The sequence below is a fragment of the Danaus plexippus genome, chromosome 8 (genome assembly GCF_018135715.1).
Source record: "Danaus plexippus chromosome 8, MEX_DaPlex, whole genome shotgun sequence".
NCBI classification, from domain to species: domain Eukaryota; kingdom Metazoa; phylum Arthropoda; class Insecta; order Lepidoptera; family Nymphalidae; genus Danaus; species Danaus plexippus.
In genome coordinates, this window is record NC_083542.1 from 8,115,373 (window position 1) to 8,138,652 (window position 23,280).

The following is a 23,280-nucleotide window of genomic DNA, read 5'->3' on the forward strand; positions in this document are numbered from 1 at the left end:
ACACTCATAGATGACCTGGAGATTTAGATCTCCAGGTCATCTATGAGTCATCCGAAAAGATATGAGCTTCCTTTGCGAGTTCAATCTTTTGTAAAATGATGAATGTTCTTAGGAAATAGTGTCGATGAAATATGATAACAATAAAATCTAAATATATGACTAGGAATTGTTTAAAATTGTCTGAGTTTCAAATCCTATTAAAACTTAACTAAGATTGCATATTATATTATTGAATACATCAATGCATAGTGATAATATTAAAAACCCTTGTTTGACCTGTATGTGTTTAGACCGGACAGATGAGCTCGAGAACAAAGCCACGGATAAAAACTTGTAAATTTATGTATATGTTCTAATAGATCAAAGTTAATTTTATAGTATCTAGTACGAATAATATAAGAATCGTTGTGCTATCACAAACCAAAATAATACGAATTGTTTTAAATATGTTACACTTTGATTGAAATTCCTTTTCACTAGAAAATCCCCTGAAATTCAATCAGAATATCCTCCGATTTTCCCATTTCCGAATCCAGTGGTTCAGTCAATACTTTGTCACAGAATTGCATCGCACTGCGGTGAATTCAATGTCACGGAAACCTTGTACAAAAATGTATTAATTTATAAAATGTCTATTGTTTTAATTATAAATCCCATTCATGGTGAAGCAACATGATATATATTATAAATAAAATAATGTTTGTTATAGAAATGTCTTAATAACATGAGAATTATACTGTTACAATTATATATATAGGGCCTGTGCCCTAATTCTGATTTAGTACCGTTCACAGTACACTTTATTTTGTCAGAATATTAGTTTAATTAGGTTCGTTACCCATCTGTGGCTTAATAAAATGTAATATAAATAAAAGATAATGCTTAGAAATCTTTATAAAGAACGAAATGAGTTGTAGAGGAAAACAAACGTGTTGTTAATCCTAATTTAAAGCCCTCGGCAATACGCTTTACTAACTCGGCATATTAACATTGAGTCTAAACATTTCATACTTACTCGAGCTGAATATATATTATCTAATCTGAAGGTTAAACTCTTAATCCCGGATTGCCACCCTCTAGAACGAAACCATACACTCGCTTCTACCAACATTAATATATTCCAACTATTATAATGTCGACAACAAGGTACTAAGACGTTTCTAAATTGGATGTTATACAGCTATACGAAGCATGTTAAGGCTTTAAATAGAATTGTGATTACTTTTATTAAGACATTATTATTTTTAACAATTTAAGTATTGCAGTTCATCTAAATAGGAAGACAATCGTTTCAGTATTTTTGGTATCCATTTTTTGTGGAGCCAAATGAAGACACGTGAACAATTTGATTTTGATTCTAAATTTAATAAAGATCACAAGTTCTGAAATTTTAAAAGGTTTTTAAATAATCTTGTAACCAGGACATCAGCTTGTCATACATTTCCTTTGGATGTAGTGTATATATGAATTTAGGTCAAAAATAAAAATTGAAGCTTAACAAAGTAAAAGATTAACAGCGTTTTTCAAATCATTAATACACGAATTTTTACTATAGACATAAAAAAAACAAGAGTTAAAAAAGAGTTAAAAGAGAAAAAAATCATTTAAAGGTACACGTTAAATCTAAGTACGATTCATTATACTTGGCGTTGAAGTCTGCAGGAATGAATTTCTCAGATTGCATTCTTGAGGTATGAATGGACGAATTTTGAACCACCTCAGCGGAATACCTTTGATGGCATACTCAGTTAACTAACAGTCTAGTAATTATGTAAGCACAGAACTAAAGTTATGATTGAGTACAACTTCTATTCACTGTATATTTTATATTTGCATATTGTTGTGTATTTGTCATTCAGATTTAATTACAGTCCTTCATATCTAATAGTTTTGACAGTCTAATTAACAGTAAACAGTTGAAAATAACATAGTAACGAATGTTTTAATTTACAATCCGGTTGTAAAAGATGTAAATGGCTTAAATAAAACTAATATTTTTCGGATTAATTGCGCCAATTTTATTATTTTAAGACTACACATCTCGTCTGCCCGTGATCACGATTGCTGATAAATAGCTGAAACGTCGGGATTATGCGGTTTTTAAAATAATAAAATTCACATAGTAAATCCGAAAAATATTAGTTTTATTTAAATGAATACTCGCGAAAGACTTAGATCTCATTAAGTTTAATGGTATTGATGGTAAAAATATCATTATAGCCAATCGATTTATGCAAGGAATTTAAGTCCTACATCTCGTAAAATGCCTTTTTAAACTTTCAATTCTTTACTAGAGCATACGGATCTTTTTTATCACAATTTGCGAGTTACCGCAATAAGCTGTCATAGCATCTATATAGTTTTCTACTAGGAATCTACAGCCCTTGATTCGTAAATGATGATTAATTTTTATTGTTTTTTCAACGCACTCTGAAATCCAATTTTCTTTGAAATAGTTTAGTTTATTTCGCCAGAATTACTACTCCTACTACTAATTTAAGAAGCAAATTATTGAAGTAACAACAACAATGTGAAAGAATATTTGCAATCATCATTCAAATTTGCTACAGTGACATCGTGACATTTAATCCGTTTCAAATGTATCTTCCTGACTGCTCACAGCGCTGATAGAATTATCTCAAGCGTCCGGAGCAGACGATTTCAGAGACATTAAATCACAAATCCTGAGAAAAACAAATGACTTTTATCGTTCTGTGGTCTTTGACAGAAAATTATTTGTCTTCTCAAAGAGGACAGTCACTTTTACATGGTAATAATAATATATATTTTTTAATATATCCATAAAACACGATAGCAACAACACGTTCATCCTGTAACATGCCTTTAAATGTCAAAAGTGCCAATTTTCAAATCAATTTAGACTTTATTTTTGTTTTACAAATACATTGAATATAAGCTGAAAATTGGAATTTAATTAGTTGGTTATTATAAGTCATTTTCGAATGGCGTTTTGTATAGCTAACCAAATCTTGACCAAGGTCATCATAGTTAACAACTTATACACTCGTATATGCTTGTGTAAGTTTTTTTTTTTGGTTAATTATAGTAAGTAAACTTTGTCAGATTTATATTTCACTGTGAACAAATGTTTGGATGCTAGTGTTATTGAAATCGTCACTATCAGTACCAGACAATATTAAAATTTAATTAATTTAACTCCCTTTTTATGTTCACCTGTTACATGTTGCGTATTTTTGTTTTCATTTTAGATCGGTTATTGTGCGTCCCATTTTAAAAATATTTGCTATTAAAGTTAAACGTTAATTAACAGAAACATCTTTTTTTTATTTTACATTTTGATTGACAGTTAATATTTATTTTGTTGTTTAAATAGTTACGTTACTTGTATGCTTTAGTAAGTTTTGCTTTAACACTAAATATGAAGCGTTGCCCTTTTCATGTTCAATAACCTATGTAGTACTAAGTTAGAAGTGTTATGAATAAAATACTGTAAATGTGTATTGATTTTATCAGCATAAAATATACTAAGGTCTGATTTTTGTTATTTGTATATTAAATTTAATATTTTAATTCACATTATAACAGATTAATCCGTAGCCCAATTATGGGCCAACGAAATAAATCCATATCTGGACAACTTTATCTTTATTTTGTCTTTAATAATAATATGTTACCTTTTTTTATTAGGACGAATGTCACAAAATAGTTTCCAATATTACAGCCACTGTTTTGTGAAAAAAAAAATATATATATATATAAATTAGAATGATATTTTTAGGTGAAAGATAGAAGTGAGTCGCTTCTTCCGCAATATTTAAATATTACATTTGTTGTGATAGCTTCCTAATATTAACTGACATTTAGTAGGATAGGGCAGTAAACCTAGAACTAAACGAATGAATGTTACGTAAGTAATTTTGTGTGAAGTGATTTGAATAAAATAATGTTGATGTCAAGAAAATATTGTTTTTTAGTCTCTTTAGAGATTAGAAATATCAAAGGTTGGTACAGTCAATTGTCGGTAATTACATCGTACTGTTCGCCCTGGGTCACCTCCTAGGAACAAGAAAATTATAATTATAATGTTTCCATATTTGAAAACATTATTCTTAAAATTTTTCTTGTTAAGCAGGGTCTTGTAACAGTTAAAATTTTTGTTCATTGACTTCACCTAATAACATTGAATGTAACCAACACAATTGGTAGATTTCACTACAAATAATGATTACGAAAACAGCCTTAAAACTTAGTACCACAGATAAATTTCTAGTTTTTGATGTTACGCAGAACGCAATTTCATAAAAATTAAAGTAAACTTCTCTAATCTAGTTCCTTAAAAATATTAGAATAGTTCTTTAGGTCGGTAGATATTTCGAAAGTCGAAGCTTTATCCTGATTATGATCTTTAATAAAATCTGTAAGCGCGTAATTCTTAACCAAATAGCAAGAACTCTTTGTAACAAATAAAAATTACTGTATAAAATTGACCATAAATCATAACGAACCAGATTATTATCGGGATTAGATGAGAGCCAGTCTTCAGCTCTGACAGTGTCCAGAAAGTTCTTTTATAACAAAGATTGAGTATGTCGAACATCAGGCCACAAGCTCAGGGTTTTGCTAAAAGGACCATTTTCGAACATTGAAGATCGTGGTATTGAACTTGATTATGGATTTAAATGAAGCTAGTATTTTTCGGATAAACTACGCGTGATTTATTTTTGTAAAAAACTACAAACTCCCGACGTTTCGGTTACTTTTCAGCAACCGTGATCACGGGCAGACGAGATGTCAAGATTATGGATTTTTTGCTGTCGACCGGTATTTTTAGTCTTTACTTGATAATCGCTACTAACTTACAAACGCATAGTGAAGTAGTATCGAAACAACGTTTGCAAATAAAAATGAGATTGGAGTGAAATAAATTATATTTTTTTATCGAGTTAAAGCCTGTTGTACTTCACATCAGTGTTTAGGCGTATCAATTATGCTTTCGTCATATCCTTCCTTAATATTTCATAATGCGATGAAAGCTCTAAGCGTTTTATAACAAAATCATGTAAATGTCTTTATAATTTTAAATCCAATGAGGTTATTAATTACGATAAATAATTATTTTCAAGTAATTCAATCTTATATTCAACGAATAAATTAAAACAACCGGTTCTATATATTCTTCGGTATGCTTTTCGTTGAGAATGATAAAGTCTAAAATTTTATTTCTACGTTAGATACAAAACGGCAGTAGGTAAAACGTCTCGTTAAGATTTTTAATACTGCACAATTTCCATGGAATTATTTCTTTTCCAGAGGTACTCTTGTAGCAACGTCTATTAAAAGCCCGCCACTGAAGACGTTGAAGTAATAGGTCATCAACGAAACTAAACATACATCTCGTATAACGAAACAAGACGCTTGTTACGTTAATTTCTATCTATCAGAATTACCTTCGGAACTCACATTAAAAGTCTTTCCTAGAAATAACTTTCTTTATTTCTTTGGAATTAGCTTCACAAACATTTAGATTTTTATGAATGTTATTATTCTTATTATATTATATAAAACCTTATTTATATTAAATGATGTGTTGTTTTTTAGATAAATAAGTTTTATTTAGCTAACAAGGACAATGTTAGTTTTATTAAAATGGTAATGTAATTCAACGAGTGTAATTTGCAGACTTCCAGAGCCTAACCATTAACACATAATTCAGACCAATAAATCTCAAGGAGTTTGGTCATTAACCTTTTCAGCCGTTTGTGTTTCTTTATTTACTTCTCATCAATATATAACAAGACGAGTTATTTATTAATGTATACTAAAAACGTGTTTGAAAAATGATAGCCTTTTACTTAGTCGGAGATCTCGTAGGTCAGAAAATGCAAAGTAGTTACACTAAGAAGAATGTTAATAAGTCAGTCATCCTCATTACTTAGGTGTAGGTGCTCTATAAACCCATGTTGTTTTAGAGTTGACAAATATTTACGATCTGAAGAAAGGGGAAAACTAAAGTAGTAATTCCGGGAATTTTTATATTGCTCCCATTTCTATATTCGTGATATTTGTCGTACTTGGTAGGTTAGCTCCGGTTATTCGAACAATTTTTCTCATTAATGAGAAATCGCGAAGGTTTCCCTTTAGTTGCTCCAGTTTTCTGAACGTATTTGTTTTTATAAGAGATTTTCCTTACAAGGTAGAAAATATAAATGTTGCTATTAAATGTTTATGAGAAACGGAACAGAATATACACACATAGACATCTTTTTCATCAACAAGCTTAATAAGAGATATAATTTGTTATAGATATAACACAAAGTCAGCTTCTATGTCGAGGGGTTTCCACGCATAAAGTGTGCGGACTTCGAGCTCATGCCCCGCGGATTTCCTTCATCAACAAGGAGGAATCTGATTCTCATGAGCTTAGACGGAAATCCGCCACCAGCCGGCTTGGTAACTCACCCCGATCAAGCATAGCCAGTGATGATAGAAGTGACGGACTTGCACTAAGGTTAGTTGAACTTATACTGTGTTGTAATGTTAGGATATTAATATGATAAATCATACTTTAACAGTAAAACTAAACGCTTAGGTTTATACATAATTGTTATATATGTGTAGAGATAGCAAAATGAATCGGACAAAATACATGCCATAACAAATTTATATAAGGTCGTAAGAGAGAGATCAGAGATCAAACATAAACTAAGACCAATTAACTTTAAGTTAAAGTTGGTTCACATTAGACAGAATGTGAAATAAATTATATATGTTATACATCAATAAGGTCCAGTTGTTAAGCATCGGTGGTGACTTGGCATAAGTGACAAAATAAATTTAAATCTGACTTTCGATATTAATTGATTTATTGTATTATGACGAATCTACAATATGTACCAACCTTTATTTATAATCAGTATCATTCTAAGACGTAATAATTTTCTTTCATTTATTTCCCTTTCAGTAAACATGTCTTCGATATTTCTCTTTTATATTATCACTAATTTATAACATCATTACTTCAGAAAATAAATAATATTTACATTTGTCCTTACTTATATAGCGATATACTTATTGGCGATCGAATGCTCTGGGTAAACAGGAAGTTCCATGAGAAAACGGAATATCGAATTGACTTGATGTCATTAAAGAAGTCATAATATTTAAGGAAATTTCTTCATTTATATTGACGATTGCTTAATGGGTTCAAATTGGGTGGTAATCTCAATTTGGATCTCATAGATTTATTTTACCGACGATAAACCTATGTAATGAGTCAATCATAGTAAGTCATAGTAAATCATAGTTTTTAAATTACATCTTTTTGATCATGTATTAAAAAATAAAACAATATACATATGTTTTTCTACAAGTACCAAAACTTTATATTATATGAAGTCGGGGGAACCATTTGTCATTTATGAACCCAGAAAAGTGTCAAATGCTGTGAATAAACTAAGTAGAATTTTCCATTCAAACCTATAATCCAGTTTTTATATCAAATGATATTTGAAAGCAAACAATTATTTATTACAATGAAATAAATGATTGTCTACAACAATACTCTCACTGCTGTCAATCAACACGCTTACAAAATCACATTGACACACTTGGCTTCGTTGGCTTTGAACAAACGTTCGTTACTCGCTACGGCTGATTTAATGCGTTCTGTTACTGAAATGACTTAAAGCTTTCGGACATAACCAATAAACCAATCTGTATTTACTTGTAATCTATTTTTATTATTTTTTAAATTAATTCGTAGCAGCATCTTTGTTAGCGTTTTTAAAGTTCTTGAATAGCGTTACAGCTTATTTTTATTGTTTTAATTAAACAATAGACCTGGCATGGCGCCAGGGATGCAAACAAAACCCTGACACTCCCAACGCCTTATTGAATTCTTTAATTGTATAAAATGTTATATTTTGTTACTACATTAGATAATACTGCAAAGCATTAAGTTTACCATTATTACCATTATAATATGTAATTTTTTAAATACCTAACTAATTTTGTTATAAAAATGCCCTATTAATATTAGACATTGGGCATTGTTTAATGCGATTTACACATTTAGTCCCAAATTCTAAGTATTATAACCGTTATATGAAGCCAAAAACATATTTCTACGAATCGCGAACTATTATAGCTCAAAGATTGTTAAGATTGTACGTAATATTTAGATTAATACCTCAACTACATTTAAATACGCAGATGTTTAAATAATTTAATTCTATAGTCATTCTTACTCGAAATAGAACCATTACAATTAACTAAGTTTTGCAATCAAATTTATTCTTTTTAATTTTTAAAAATTCATTTAAAATTGATTATAGTTTTAGCAAAAGAGGAATGTATGGTCCAAATCAAATTCAATTATAAATAAAAAACATACAAAGTCCGCCTGTGACTTCGTGAATGTGATCCAAGGATCCCGAGTGCCCGTGACAGTCCAAAATTGGATCAAAAATTATGATAATAAAAGTTGGGATCGAATAAGTTAGAATTTATATAAACCCATATATTATACTTTGGTTTTGGTATTTTGAAAGAATATACATTACTATCGTTCAAACAAGCAAAATAAATAGCAATAAATCAAGTATTATTAATTAAGAATTATTAAAAATGTGTTTTATCAAAAACTAAACTAAAAATAAAGTAAAACTTCGATAAATATTACTTTCTGGTAAGTATGAAGAGGGAATATTTTAAAATCATAAAATTATTTAAAATCAAAAATCTTTTTAATGTTACTAATTTGGAGAACCCTTAATTATACTTATCATAATGCTTCAAAGTGAGAGGTTTGTTTTATTTTGCTTGAAAGTAAACCATCGCCTTATTCGACTCCTTTTCTTTTCATCTCAAAACCCCTCACCGTTTGATTTAAAGAAAAGTTTATGCGAGTGGTAGGCAATTTTCTTGTTATAAATGAATGAGATGAAAAAGTATTTCATGTCTGAATAGCCAATTAACAAAGTTATTTTCAATTAAAACTTTGATGATATTCGAATAAATATAACAACAGCTTTAAACTTTACTTAGATATGTAACTAAAATTGTTTGGATCCTAATTGGAATTGTAATTAACTGTCATGGAATTATTTAATTATTTTATTTACCTAATTATGTGATCATTATCATATCTATCAAGCAGATATAAGGTATATTATCTTAAGTTAGTCCAGTTAACAGATAACCAATTTTGTCGAAGGTTGCGGCTACAAGAGTACTGCAGTGGTCTGTGTTAGATTACTTGTTAATGGAGGTGGGATTTGATTAGCTGTTGCGGGTAGTCGGATAGTTGACTAGATATCTTTAGAGATCCAGATAAAATTCTTCCTGTAGGTAACCTATCTTGGAATAACTGGAGCGACTTATATTTACTTAATATTAACGCCAATAAGAACTCAAGTTTTACTAAATGTCACTTTCAAATTAATTTTGAAAAAGGTAACAATATATAATCATTTTAAAATAGCTTTAGATAAACTGGTAAATTCTTTTTGCGACTTAAAAAATCCACTTAAAATTTCAAATGTCTCTTTATATATATTCTTAGAAACAAGGTAAGAATTGACTTTTTAAAAAATAACATTCGATACAATTCCACCGCAAATTTATTAAATTTACACAAAAATAAAAACAATTCTAAATGAATAACTTTCAACTATCTTGATTTAAACTAATCGTTAAATGAAATCCGAATATAACACAATCGAAAGATTTAAACACACTTCTAAAATCTACTCACGACTAAACTATCACACAAACGCGCGTTACGAACGAAAAAGAGCCCTGATGTCCTCTGACAACCGCTTATATGTCGTTTGAGTCTCTCCTACCCTCTCATATTCCTACATTGATTCTCTCCTACCCTCTCATATTCCTACACGGCCTTTCCTGATATGAGCACGTCCCCGGGCTCCTTTGTGTTTAACTTTTTTGACGTCCAAAACGTAGTATTAGCACCAAGGGCAGGAAATTCTTTTCATTCGCACTAGACGTATTCAGTTTTGAATGTCTTGACATTCCAGACGGGCTTGGTAGCGGCTCAGTCCCCTCCACAGGCAGGTCAACCTCCGGAGGCAAGTTGGCGTCATGACACAACTCTTCTCCCTCATTGTCTACGTCTGAAATTGAGAAATATAACGGCAGAAATCTTTTCGATTTTTGATTTAACTCAACAGTAACATCATGGTTAACGTCAATGTAAAGTGAGCTAAACAAACATGGCCCACACAAAGTGGTTGTAAAACATCCCAATAACCAACCACTTGGGGCGGGACTTGTCGGAAGATCGCTCCCTCACACCTCCTCAGAGACCCACAAGGAATTGCTTGAGGCATGACTTGGTGTGTGTGTGAAGGTTATTATAAAAACATGTTCCAAAACATACCATCTGATACAGGCAATGTTGGCCGACCAACATTCCATAAATAAACTCATGATCTTTTACAACCACAGCTCGATAGACAACTCACTATCAAAGTCAAGCTTCCGAACATACTAAATTAATTCCTAACCAAGAGACTAGATTCTCGGGATAACGTATCCGATGCACTCCAAGATAAACAATTATCCCAACCTAAGCGTCCCCTCCGGGATAACCGGCCCGATGCACTCCAAGGCAATCGGTTATCCCAGACACAACACCACTTCTAGGACAACCGGGCCCGATGCACTCCAAGGCAAACGGTTGTTCCAGGCACAGCGCCACTTCTGGCATAGCCTGTCCGATGCACTCCAAGACAGCTATCCCAGACCCAGAGATCTAACCTCTAATACAGCGTGTCCGATACACTCCAAGACAAACGCTCACATCGTAACAAGTAACTCATGTCTCCTCGTTTTAACCCCAATACATTTAGAGATTTGTGTCAAAACAAAATTAAAATAAAAAACACAATGGGATTAAGTTTCAATAAAATCTCAAAAGGAGTTTTAGTCAAAATTTCAGGCAGAATAAGGAAATACCTCACCATCAAAGTAAGCAGAACACACATCGGGAGTCCATTCTCCCATCCACGGGACCATATATTCCGCAGCTGCTCGAGTCGATTTGCCGTATGAGCCAGCTAACATCTGCAGCTCATATCGGCAGTGTGATAGTGTCTTCATAACCCGGTGTGGTCCCCGCATACATGAGTCCAGCTTCCTTGTTGACTGAGCCACCTTGCTAACAAAAACTAAGGAATGTAGTTCAAAAGAGTGAGCCGGTTTACGTTTCTAGTTAGCATAGGCATCTTGACGAGCTTGGTTGGCACGAAGGAGTTTAGATGCCCTCTGACGACTCATCTGACGAAGGACTTCTCGATTACCACTTGAGCCTTCAACAGTAACGTCTCGTATCAAACTACGTATGAGCGGTGTGGCAGCTTCAGTACCTATAAGCAGGTTTAAGGCAGAATATTGAGTTGTCTTGCGTTTTGTTATGTTTAGGATCAGCTGTAACCTCAACAAAACAGCTGGCCAAGTCCTTGACCCAATTAAGGAAATCAGTGCTTTGAAACATGCGTCCCCGATCAGTGACAATTAATTTTGGAGTTCCAAAGAGAGACACCATGGTAGTGAAGTGTTGCCTTAGTTTGTCAGTGTCTTGTCGGAACATGGGATACAATAAACAAAATTTTTAAAACGCGTCTATAATAATAAGTACATGACGGTGACCGTCAGTTTCTGGTAGGGGGCCCAAGGTGTCCATATGGACTGCCTCAAATGCTACGTCTGGTTTTCTCCCATGAATGAATGAGCCGTGAAAGAGCACGAGCTACCTTTTTATGAGAAAGGCCAACCAAACAATGGGAAATGTATTTTTTTTTTTTTGCAAATGTTCTCAACCCTGGGAACTAAAAGTGTTTTGTTATCAAGTCTACAGTTTTATCAACCCCTTGATGATCATCTTCGTCGTGAAAAATACACATAAGACAGTCTATGGCCTTTTGGAATATAACAACAAAAATCATGATTTTCACCAATAGGTGAGAGCTTGACTTAAAGAATGCCATAACGACTGGGGTTTAACTGCCCATCCACCAGTTTTTGTTTTAGAGAGTGAGTTTTCTCGTCAGAAGCCTGAGCAACTTGCGCCCAATTTAACGGTCTCTTAATGGTACATAAGTTAACCGGATTGCGGCTAAGATAATCTGCATGGGACAAAAAACAACCTTTTCTATATTCCAGGTTAGAATCGAATTCTTGGAGGTATACCCACCACCGAGCCACCCTTGGCAACAAGTCTTTCTTACGTTGGGTAAGTTTTAACGCGTTACAGTCAGTAACCACGATGAAGTGTGCAACCGCAAGATAATGCCTGAAATACTCTAATGCCTTAATCACTGCCAGCGTCTTCAGTTCGTACGAGTGCTACTTCCTCTCAGCCCCCTGAGTGAGTCTACTACAATAAGACAGTACTCGTTTACGATTTCCCTTATGCACTCTCATCATGACGACTCTGTAACCAATCGAGCTCGCATCTGTGTAGTATTTCTATTGGCAGCGTAGGATCATAAATGGCGAGTACTGGCTCACTTGTAAGACAATCGATAATGTACTCACGAGCGGCTTGTTGTTCAGCTCCCCAATGAAAATTAACTCCCTTTTTAGTAAGTGCCGCTATGCAAGGAACCCTTTGGGCAAACCCAACTATATACCGCCTAAAATAGCTAGTTAACCCCAGAAATTGCCTTACTTGCTTAATATTTTTTGGTACGGCTGAATCAATTAAGGTCCGCACTTTCTGACGACTTGGCCTATCCTGACCTTTACTAATCGTACGACCCAGGTATTCAATAGTGGTAGCTAAAAACGAGCATTCCTTTATTATTTGCTTTTCAAGCAAATCTGTTATTATGTCACGACCACGGATCGTTTCAGCGTGTGAGAGTTGATATGACCGATTATACACAGGAATGCTGGATTTAAGTTTAATTGACATGCTGCCTATGTTTACGGTTGATGTAGCAGTTCCCGTAATAAAGTACCGAGAGAATTCATTAATTATCCTCTTAGTAACCCTCTCTAAATAGTTACCTACCAGAGGTGTATCAATTGTCATCGAAACATCAGACTGAACAACCATCACCATTCATTCATAAAATATGTGCATGGTTCGAGCCTAGATAACTTAACGCCCTCACTATTTGATAAACTCCCTGATAACCGTTCGATTTTGGGTCTCTTACTACACAAAGCTTCTTTTTGCCCCAACTGCCCACAGAAAAAGCACCTGATATCACTCAGATTACATTTACGGGAATACTCCAGAGATCGTCTATCTGTCGTAACGTTTCACAATTCCGAACGCGAGTATAGTTGTCTCGAAATACTAATTATATTTGGTTTAACATAGATTGAAAAGAATTCGACTAAATCATTCGGAAATAGTTTAGCATTTGTCGCCGTAGCCCTAATATTTGGATCAGTGACACTGCGAATAATTATAACCGAAATAAGCTCCTCACCGAGTCCTTGCACTATACGTAAGCAAAGTATCGACCGGCGTACATATTACGCGTACGTTGGATAGTGATCGGAATTCTTAGTCATAACTTCAAACAATATTCCAGCAAAATCTAATACTTCAGGACATAAAGGTTTGAATTCTTTCTTAGAATTGGTCCAACTACGGTAGCTAGACACCCATTCATTGAGCCAAGATTTCGCATCCCCTAACAAACAATTTCCTATTCGCGAAAGGCATTCTAAATCATTCCAATTGTTTAAAACTTTCGCGCAATCAACTTGTATACACTAATCGTCAAAGTTGTGTAGATTTGGGTTAAAGTTCGAAATATAGTAATACCGAGATTTTTCAGCCGTACTAATTGATCTGATGGCACTAGCAATGCAATCGGTAACACTCGCCTGTACTAATTCCAACGGTATACCCGCGTCGCCTACTTGTCGTGATCGAGCGAGGTCTCGGATCCTGATGATGATAACATTCTGAATGGTAGCTTCACGTCAAGTCACATGCGTCGGAGAAACCAGATGCCCTATCGACGATAATTTACGCATTCTATAGGGTACACGACGATCGGAAACGCGAGATATATCGCGGACGCGCGTTGGTGTCTGCAACTGTCGTGATGACTGCCTATTACAAACGCTACCGGGCGTCAAACCTTTGTAACGCAATTCCTCATAGTCGTGTGAATTCACCGACGCGCGGTGCGGCATGGACGAAGCCCTTGTTTTCGCCTCTAACGTTTTAAGACGAGACATCATTGCCTCCCTATCAAGTCTCAACATGTTATTCTCATCAAAGGATTGCTCACGGGAACTATTACCCTGACTCTAGCTACGATCACGACGAGGATTACTATCAAGACCACTGCGGCTACAATTGCGTTCACGTTCAGACATTTTAGTAACAAAATAAAATAATTAAATAAGTATGATCACTAGAAATTAACGTATCAACAAACAAACGCAATAAAAGCTTACTCACCGCTTAATCAAAGTAATTAACACAAATTAATATTCTCGATAATAACGTAACACGATATTTAAAATAACTCAGTGTCTAAAAAAAGTTATAATGAAATATTTAATAAAACACAAAAAAAAAAATGTGTGGGTAAATTGAAATAACAAGGCCTTAGCAAACGGGGTTCTCAAGGTACGTATCCCACTTCTGATCTTAGAAACAAGGTAAGAATTGACTTTTTAAAAAATAACATTCGATACAATTCCACCGCAAATTTATTAAATTTACACAAAAATAAAAACAATTCTAAATGAATAACTTTCAACTATCTTGATTTAAACTAATCGTTAAATGAAATCCGAATATAACACAATCGAAAGATTTAAACACACTTCTAAAATCTACTCACGACTAAACTATCACACCAACGCGCGTTACGAACGAAAAAGAGCCCTGATGTCCTCTGACAACTGCTTATATGTCGTTTGAGTCTCTCCTACCCTCTCATATTCCTACATTGATTCTCTCCTACCCTCTCATATTCCTACAATATATTATAAAATAATTTAAATTTATATTTATTAAAAAAATAGAATAACTTTGTCTTATTTATTAATATAATTGTGAAATTGAACAATTGAAGTTACGACTCTAAGCTATCAATTAATGAGTTATGTATCAAACTTCATTGAAGGAATCTTACCTATATAATTTAAAAAGGTAAAATTTATAATAAGAATATTATTGAATACTACTACTTATTAAAAAAAGCTACCGAAAAGGCCCTATTTATAAATATAAAAGATATGCTACGTATCATGACGGGTAAATTAAACAAAGGTCTAAGCTACAAACTTGAGAATTACATAATTATTACGTTGCAAACTTTCTCTTTACATGAAATGATAATGAACTTCAAATCTCATTTTTTGTACGTCGACCAAATAGTGCTTGACTGTCATTCCACTCGTAGGTAGAGGATATGAAGTAGTAGGTGGTGAACGCAATTTTAGCCTCTAAGCCTTATCTTGAAGACGCGTAAGACGAAAAAAACACAGACGCACTTAAACTACTCCCATAGATATATATTTTTTTGCATATTACGAAAGAGAAAGCATATCGCTTCGTCCAGATGCGAGGAAGGTTTACAACGAAAGGAGATGCATAAATTTAAGCGTGCAATTCCTGGGCATGATCTCCAAATATATAACGCATTCACCATACAAATTGTCCTTACGAAAACTAAACCGCTTTTACAAAAAATATTACAAAAGTTATTAGAGGTTGTGACAAATATATAATGAATATTTTAAAATATTGTTACAATTGCTTTAAGCTCATGCTTTATTTGAAGAAACGATGTTTTTAGGGCTAAAAGTAATTAATTCATTTAAATGTAACTAATATTTTTCGGATATACTACGGTTGCTTTATTTTTGTAAAAAACAACAAACTCCCGACGTTTCTATTAATTTTCAGCAACCGTTTTCAGTAACCGAAACGTCGGGAATATGTAGTTTTTTACGAAAATAAAGCAACCGTAGTATATCCGAAAAATATTAGTTTCATTTAAATGAATAAAACTCACGAAAGTCATAGATCTCATTAGTAGTTAATTGTTAACCATATAAATACCAACACTCACAGATAGACGAAATAAATAGTCTCCCTTCGTTTAAAACTTTCTGATCTGTAATTTCCTTGATTTTTTATAATCGCACATAATTTATCTTGATCAATCATTTATTGTTCAATATAACTATGTAATAAAATGATCATTTAAATATGAAAAATGGTAGAAAAAAAAATCTTGTATTTCTACTGAACCAAAAGCTTTATTTGGTGTCACGTGATATAATAAGTGCTTTTTTCTTTTATATTAGGTTATTGCTGAATTTGGAATTAAGGAAAGTTTTTTTCAATTTTTTTTTTTTAATATTCCCTTATCATCTCTTAAATGACATGAATACCTTTCAGTTATTTAACAGAAAGCCTTTAGAAAACTTATTATAATTATTAATATTTTTTATAACAAAAAAAAAAATGTTTTTTTTTTAACAGAAACATTCCACAAATTTCAGGTGCCGTAAATATGAAGGCAATACAACATCAAAAATATTTGTGAATACCCTGTTTTATGTACAAACAGAATGAAAACATGAAACTGGAGCTAAGGACATATTTTAAGGTCCCTTCATGTTCGTGACGTTTTAAATTGGTTCCTTAATGGGGTTGAGTTGGGCTTCGGACGAAACATAAATAATTCATATAAATGTGACGTTCTTAATCATATATAATAAGTTGTCTTCTTTCACATAAAATGAATGACGATCTTATACTTTAAAATTCTTATATTTATTTTATTCTTTAACATACTTTCAATAATTTTAAAAGAAGACGCACATTTTTTTTCTTGATCTTAAATGAATCAGAGACCTGATGTCTCTCGTATAATGTCCTTTAAATAAATCTTCAAAAAATCTTCTAAGTACCTGAAATACCTACTAAACTAAATCAATGGTCAAAATTAACTAGTTATTGTTATAAGGAATGCATTGAAACAAACAGCATTTAAAACCTTTATATCCTATTGGACAGTACAACAAAATATTATTTGCCTGATTCAATGTGCAATACTATTCTGTTCACGGTCCTGCAAGTATTTCTTTGAAAGCATAACAAACAAATATTCATACTTAACCCTTCTCAATAAAGAAACATTTATTTAAATGAAACTAATATTTTTAAACTAAATACTCCCGACGTTTCGGTTACTTTTCAGCAACCGAGATCACGGGCAGACGAGATGTGCATGTCTGTCAGTCGATCCCGTTAAAGAAACATTTTTTCTACTTAATGATTATGTTTATACAAATTAAAAATACATTTAAGCGACGGTTTTGTAATTTATTTGAAGAATATGTACAGCAAGAATAGTAGTAGGTACTAATATAATTAACACGAAATACGAGATGAATTGTGTTAAATAATATAACAAGGTTCGAGATTGATTAATGACTGTTAGTTAAGATCGTTGTTAACTCAGAAAATTTCTGATATCTCATCATTTATAAGAATCGAACTGAGCTGAAAGATAATTTATTAATCTCCATAATAGACAGAAAAGGATGAAAAAGTGCTCTTAGTGAAAACGTCAAAAAAATCTTTTTCACAATAAGCATAGTTCAATATCAGCACATTGTATTAAAGAGAGTCCGCTTGGATTTTAAATTTAATAACTTTAAATATTTCACTTGGTCACTTACTCCATGCCTTAATTTAGTTTTTTCATTATTTAAATCATAAAAATCACATTCTTATTGCATGTTCTGGTTTAACTATTTTCATTTTCGTATATCAACATCTGTAACCTATTGAATAACCAGATGTCCTATTAGTTATACGTCCGTACACATTTGATACTTTTGATTCGCTCGTATTATATTCTAGAACTGTTCCCGTTTTACCAATTCCAAATTTATTCCATTTCCTAAGTCTGGCTGTTTTAACTGATCTATTTTAATAAAATTGGATAAAAAACTAACTCTATTTCCTTAGTCTGGGTCTTTTAAGTGATCTATGTATTTCAATAAAATTGGATAAAAAACTAACTCTTTATGTTAGATGGTTGCCCGGTTTAAATGAAACCAGCGTTTTTGTTTTTCAATGTATCAAATATCCATGCATGCCTTCCATCCTTTAAGGCATATCGCAACACTTTTTCAATTTGGAGGTTAATAAAATGTTAGGTCTAGGTTAATAAAACAACTGAAGACCTAAATTAATTCACAGAGGTCTTTGCATAACATTGGAACACTTGCCACATTTCAACTAAAACACTTTTAAGTTTGTATCTAACATTCTCTTCCTTAATTCGGATGTGTTTTATTTTATTCAACGTAATAAAGTGATCCGGGGTTATAGGTAGTTCAGCAGATATAACTTTGCGATTTTTAAGATAGTATTTTTATTGTATATAAGAAATAATTTATATTGTATAGTCGGGTGATTTAGTTTCCAAGTGGTTTTTTTAAAGCAACAACAAATGGTCTTTTTTCATAAAATTGTCTTTGCTATTATTTAAAATAGCACAGACATTCTCCAACATTTTCGATTCCTTATGTTTTCGAGATAAATTAAGTTAACTCGAGTCCGGTTTTATATAAATGCTTTTTAATTTTTAACCATCAAAAGTTAAAAATTTTTAATTGACACAATAATTAATTAAACACTATGAGACGCACATAACACAAGTTTGAGGGATGTCACCCCATATTGCTTCATCATATAATAAAATTATTTTGTTTTCTCCACACAGTACTCCAGATTAAGAATCGTCCTACAAATAAAAACATTGTCATGAGCAAAATATTCCAAGATTGCAGTACTAATGAAGCCTTAGCTTAATAAAAAAAAAAAGAAATGCCGATTTCTAGAAAAGAGCTGTTAGTATTCGTCTGAACCTTACTCTAATAGAGTGCGAAGTGAATTTCATGTTTTTGTAAAAAATAAAGGAAATACTTAGAAAGAACATTACTTAATTTCAATGATATATTAACCTCAGACTATTCTTTTTAACTATCCAACCCAGGCTTACTAATCTTGTTCCCAATCAAAGTACGCCACATGTGTACGCCGCTTTATATTTACATATGGCAATGTTGGTATCACAGACAAAGCTTATCTAACAGAATGCCACATCATTAAGTTAAGATAAATGAACGATGTCACAAATGGCAAACATTAAAAATAAATATAATAAAAAAAAAAACACCCAGACGAGTTAATTACAAAAAAATAAAATATAATTAAATAACACTTTGATCCCCGACGCGTTCTAATTATTTTCCTGGCTTATCCCTTTGAGAGCAAGATTTATTTTATCGTCTTCAAGAAAATGCAACATGATATTAGAACGTGAATTATGTTTTTGCTGATTATAATATTTAAACACAGCTAATACATATAACCATATTGTGTTATAGATAAAATTCCGCACAACTTCGGTGTTACATTTAAAGTGAAATGCATAGTTTCCAAATTGAATGGTGAAAAGACTTATTTATTTCAATTCAACATTTAAAAATATACGAAATTTTAGAGAGCTTCATTTTTATTTACAGTAAAATCGTGAAAATCAAATAAACTCAAAGCAACGTGTTAAATGAAATAATGTTCAGAAAATTTTTCATCGTTTACAAAGTAACAAATATATCATTCTAAAAACTTTTTAAAACAGTTTGAATTTAGTACGAACTTGCAAGTTCCAGTGACTCTTTCTATTTACTCACTGTGTTGGAGAAAAACGAAAACAAGGAAAATATGTAAATTAGATAAAGCAAACAGTTATAAATTGTGATCCACATATTTGTTAAACGTACACTGCTAGCACTACGGCGCTTGATACCGCTTTTAATATTATATAACAAATAAGTCACATAATATTAAAAGCGCTATCAAGCTGTTTTAAGCTTAAGTGAAATCAAGTATAACTTGACCAAATTACGTTATTTTCTAGACGTGTGTTACTAGAACTGTTTAAAAACATCTTTATTATATTTTAGTCTTCTTATAGTTAAACAAGACGCAAATCATGTTCAGGCGTTTCTCCTAACATAATTTATTTGTAAAAAATATATGTTATCCGTGAATGTAATTTTAACAACTAAATATAATAACTAAGGACAATATCGGATATATGGTGAAGTTCATAAATAAAGTAATTGCCAATCAAGAGTTCGAGCAGTTTCACTCGGATACATGATGCTTTAAGTAAACAATCGCCTAAGGTAAATGGAGGCTTAGACAGACTGTATAGATATGCCATAGCTATGAATGTTTCTTTGAAATATTCTATAAAATCTATATAAAATACACAAAAGAATTTAATAAACAATAAGTCAGTGTATTGACGAAAATTATATATTTTTTTGTAACCTATGATCGAAGCATTTAGAACAGAATTTGCAATCACGTAACTTAAAACAAAACTAACTGCAGAAACTAAAATAATAATATAAAACGCATAAATTCTTGGTAAAAATTGTTGGCTTTTAATCAATATTTCAAAATTTATACATTTTATTGATTAGGGTTTCAGAGATACATCAATATAACCAAAACAGACTTTCTACTTCGTAAATACTTGAAGTTACTTACTCGTTACTTTATTGGAATTATATTTACCTTCAATCTTAAATAAATCATAAGCCAATAAAATTATAACCCGACAAGCGATTTCTTGAAAGTAATTAATAAGAATTTTATTAAATTTTAATTAGTTTCATGTCGTAACAGGCCGTGCTTCAAATCAGTTGGCTGGTTTGACTTGTATGTTTTTTAATGTATGATCAACAACGACAATAACAGCCGTGAGAGGGCTCCACTCGATGCTTCCAGCTGAAACTAATTACAACTTGAAGATATAAACTAATTACGGCAAAAGCTTTACTTTAAAATGGATAGCGTTTTTTTCTACACTTGGAATTGACGATAGTCACGTATTTCTTGCAATTCTTTATGTCGGCAATAATTTTGAAATTTTTTTTTTACACAAAATATAACTTTAGCTCCTAAAAATTTTGGATTTTAGTCACATATTAATGTATTTTAATATACAATTTACCAGTACTTAGAACGCTTGTAACATTTGTACTTGTGAAAGTTCTAGTCAAAACATTTTCATTATTTTTTATGAAATGATAATGCATTGTCCTAAGCAGTTACTTATCCTCAGTGTATATGAAAAAATATTTGTATAATATATATAATTATACATTTAAATTGGGGAATAGGAATGTTATAAAAAAAAACAACATTACTAACTATTAGAATTCTTTTTTATTGTGGTTTGAGATTAATTTTCCAATAATATAAGCAGTGAAATTTGTAAGTTTACCCGCATATTAAAAATCAATATTATTTTCCATGAACTTTTGCAATTCCATGAAGTACTTATATTGTGAATTAATTTAATATATATAAATCTATACATTTTTCTTACAATCAATTCAAACAAGCACACTAACATTTATTCCCAATTTTTAACACATTGTTTTATAACCCCTTTATATTTTAAACCAATTAGTGTTAAGTTATAAGAATAACATTGTGATGCTACCTCTGGTTGGTGAAAACCGCGCATAATAGAGTCACAGTCGATGAAGTGTGTTCATCAATCAGGGTTTACGATTGCCTCATTAACACTAAACTTTAAATTATGTTAAGCTAAGAAGCCTACACAATCTGCAGCCAATCCCGAACAAGCACTCTATCACTAGTAAAAGTAATTTATGTGACAGCTTCAATACATATTTAGATTTAAAATAGGTATATAGACACAGATTCATCTGTAACATATACATATATATATAACTTGATTCGTGTTTGTTAAACATCCTTGGATAATATTCCTACTCTAGGAACAAGTAATTCGTCAGGGACCAGAGTTACTTTAATCATTGTTAACATAACTTGCATTGAGTTAACAAGATTGAACAATTTCAACATGTGTTGGAACAATTCGCTAGCTCAAAGTCTACTACCGATACACGGCTGTTCTTGTAACTATTACAATTGAGAGCAATTGAAAATCACAACGGAGTTAAATTATATGTACAGAATTTAAATATTTTATTAGTTCATTGCACAAACAGATAATATTCATTTAAGAATATAAAACGTTTGAATTATTCTGTCTGTTATACATAAACAAAATCTCGTTAGTCATTCTATGAATTTAATGTTATTTATTGTTAAGCAACACGCTCGTTAAATAAACAGACGGCTAATTAACTAAGCAAATATTTTTTTAATCGATTCGTTATAGGAATATTTGAGCTTCAATAAATAGAATAACCAAATAAGGATAACTAGGAGAAATTAAAGTTTTAATCCAATAAGTAATCAAGTAACTGTTTGATTAAGAACTTCCCGAGGGAAGAAGGCGGTCCGTTTGATTTCGTCCCGTCAACAAAATAGTCCATAAAATTTGCGTTGTATGTTGAAAATGTGAACTTAAACCGATCACTTCACATTAAATCATCGCAGAAAGTAAAATAATATATTTTCTTCTCTTTTAAAGCCTGAGAAATATCTGTTTTTATTCCAAAAGTAATTAATATTTTGCATAAAATTGAAACTGTAGTAGCTTCTATTTTATCTACAACTTTCGTTAAATTTAACCTCCTTAACAGGATTCTGTTTTTATTCCCCAAAGGTGCAATTTTCTTACATATTTGTATATAGAAAAATAAAATAAATAATAATACTTTCTTAGAAGTCAAACTAGAAAAACTTTATTTTCTTTTAACATCATTATTAAGGATTTCCTAGCAGGTATATAGAGGAAATTTATATGTAAAATATTGAACCTTTTTAAAAAGATGTGCTTTGGAAGTATTTTTCACGTTTATATCGGATCAGAGGTAAAGGAAAAAATCGCTCAGCCCTCATTGATTTCTTGTAAATTCCGTCAAATTGGGTATTACGTGGATTTGTTAAGGAAAAAATCAATTGTGTACTTTCCTGTTAGGCTTTGCTTTATGTAAATAATTCATGTAGCTACGACTTGAACAAACAATTAGTTTTTAAAAAGCCGCTTTTTGTAACTTCAATTGTTGCGTTAGACGTAATAAAATCGAATATGCTAAAAATTGTTTCCAAAATATTCTTGTAACATTCATTCGGCGGTTTTTGCAAGAGTTATAATCAACCGTATATTAACTCGTCTATTTATTATTGGACACTATTAGTGGAGTTTTTCAAATCTCCTTTTATCCACTACTCCAATAATTCATCCTTACATACTTTCGCTTTCCTAACATTATTAAGATGTTCAAAGGTTAAAGTTTCACACTGTACACAAA

General features: G+C 31.8%; 1 protein-coding gene across 2 annotated transcripts in view; it reads left to right on the plus strand.

Moving 5' to 3' along the window:
• Positions 1–23,280, plus strand: part of LOC116771083 (ankyrin repeat and fibronectin type-III domain-containing protein 1) — a 196,135-nt gene that overhangs the window by 102,851 nt on the left and 70,004 nt on the right. For both annotated transcript variants that reach the window (XM_061521422.1, XM_032662798.2), the window contains exon 4: positions 6,286–6,490. In XM_061521422.1, the coding sequence (XP_061377406.1) occupies positions 6,286–6,490 (205 nt within the window). The remainder of the gene's footprint in view (positions 1–6,285; positions 6,491–23,280) is intronic.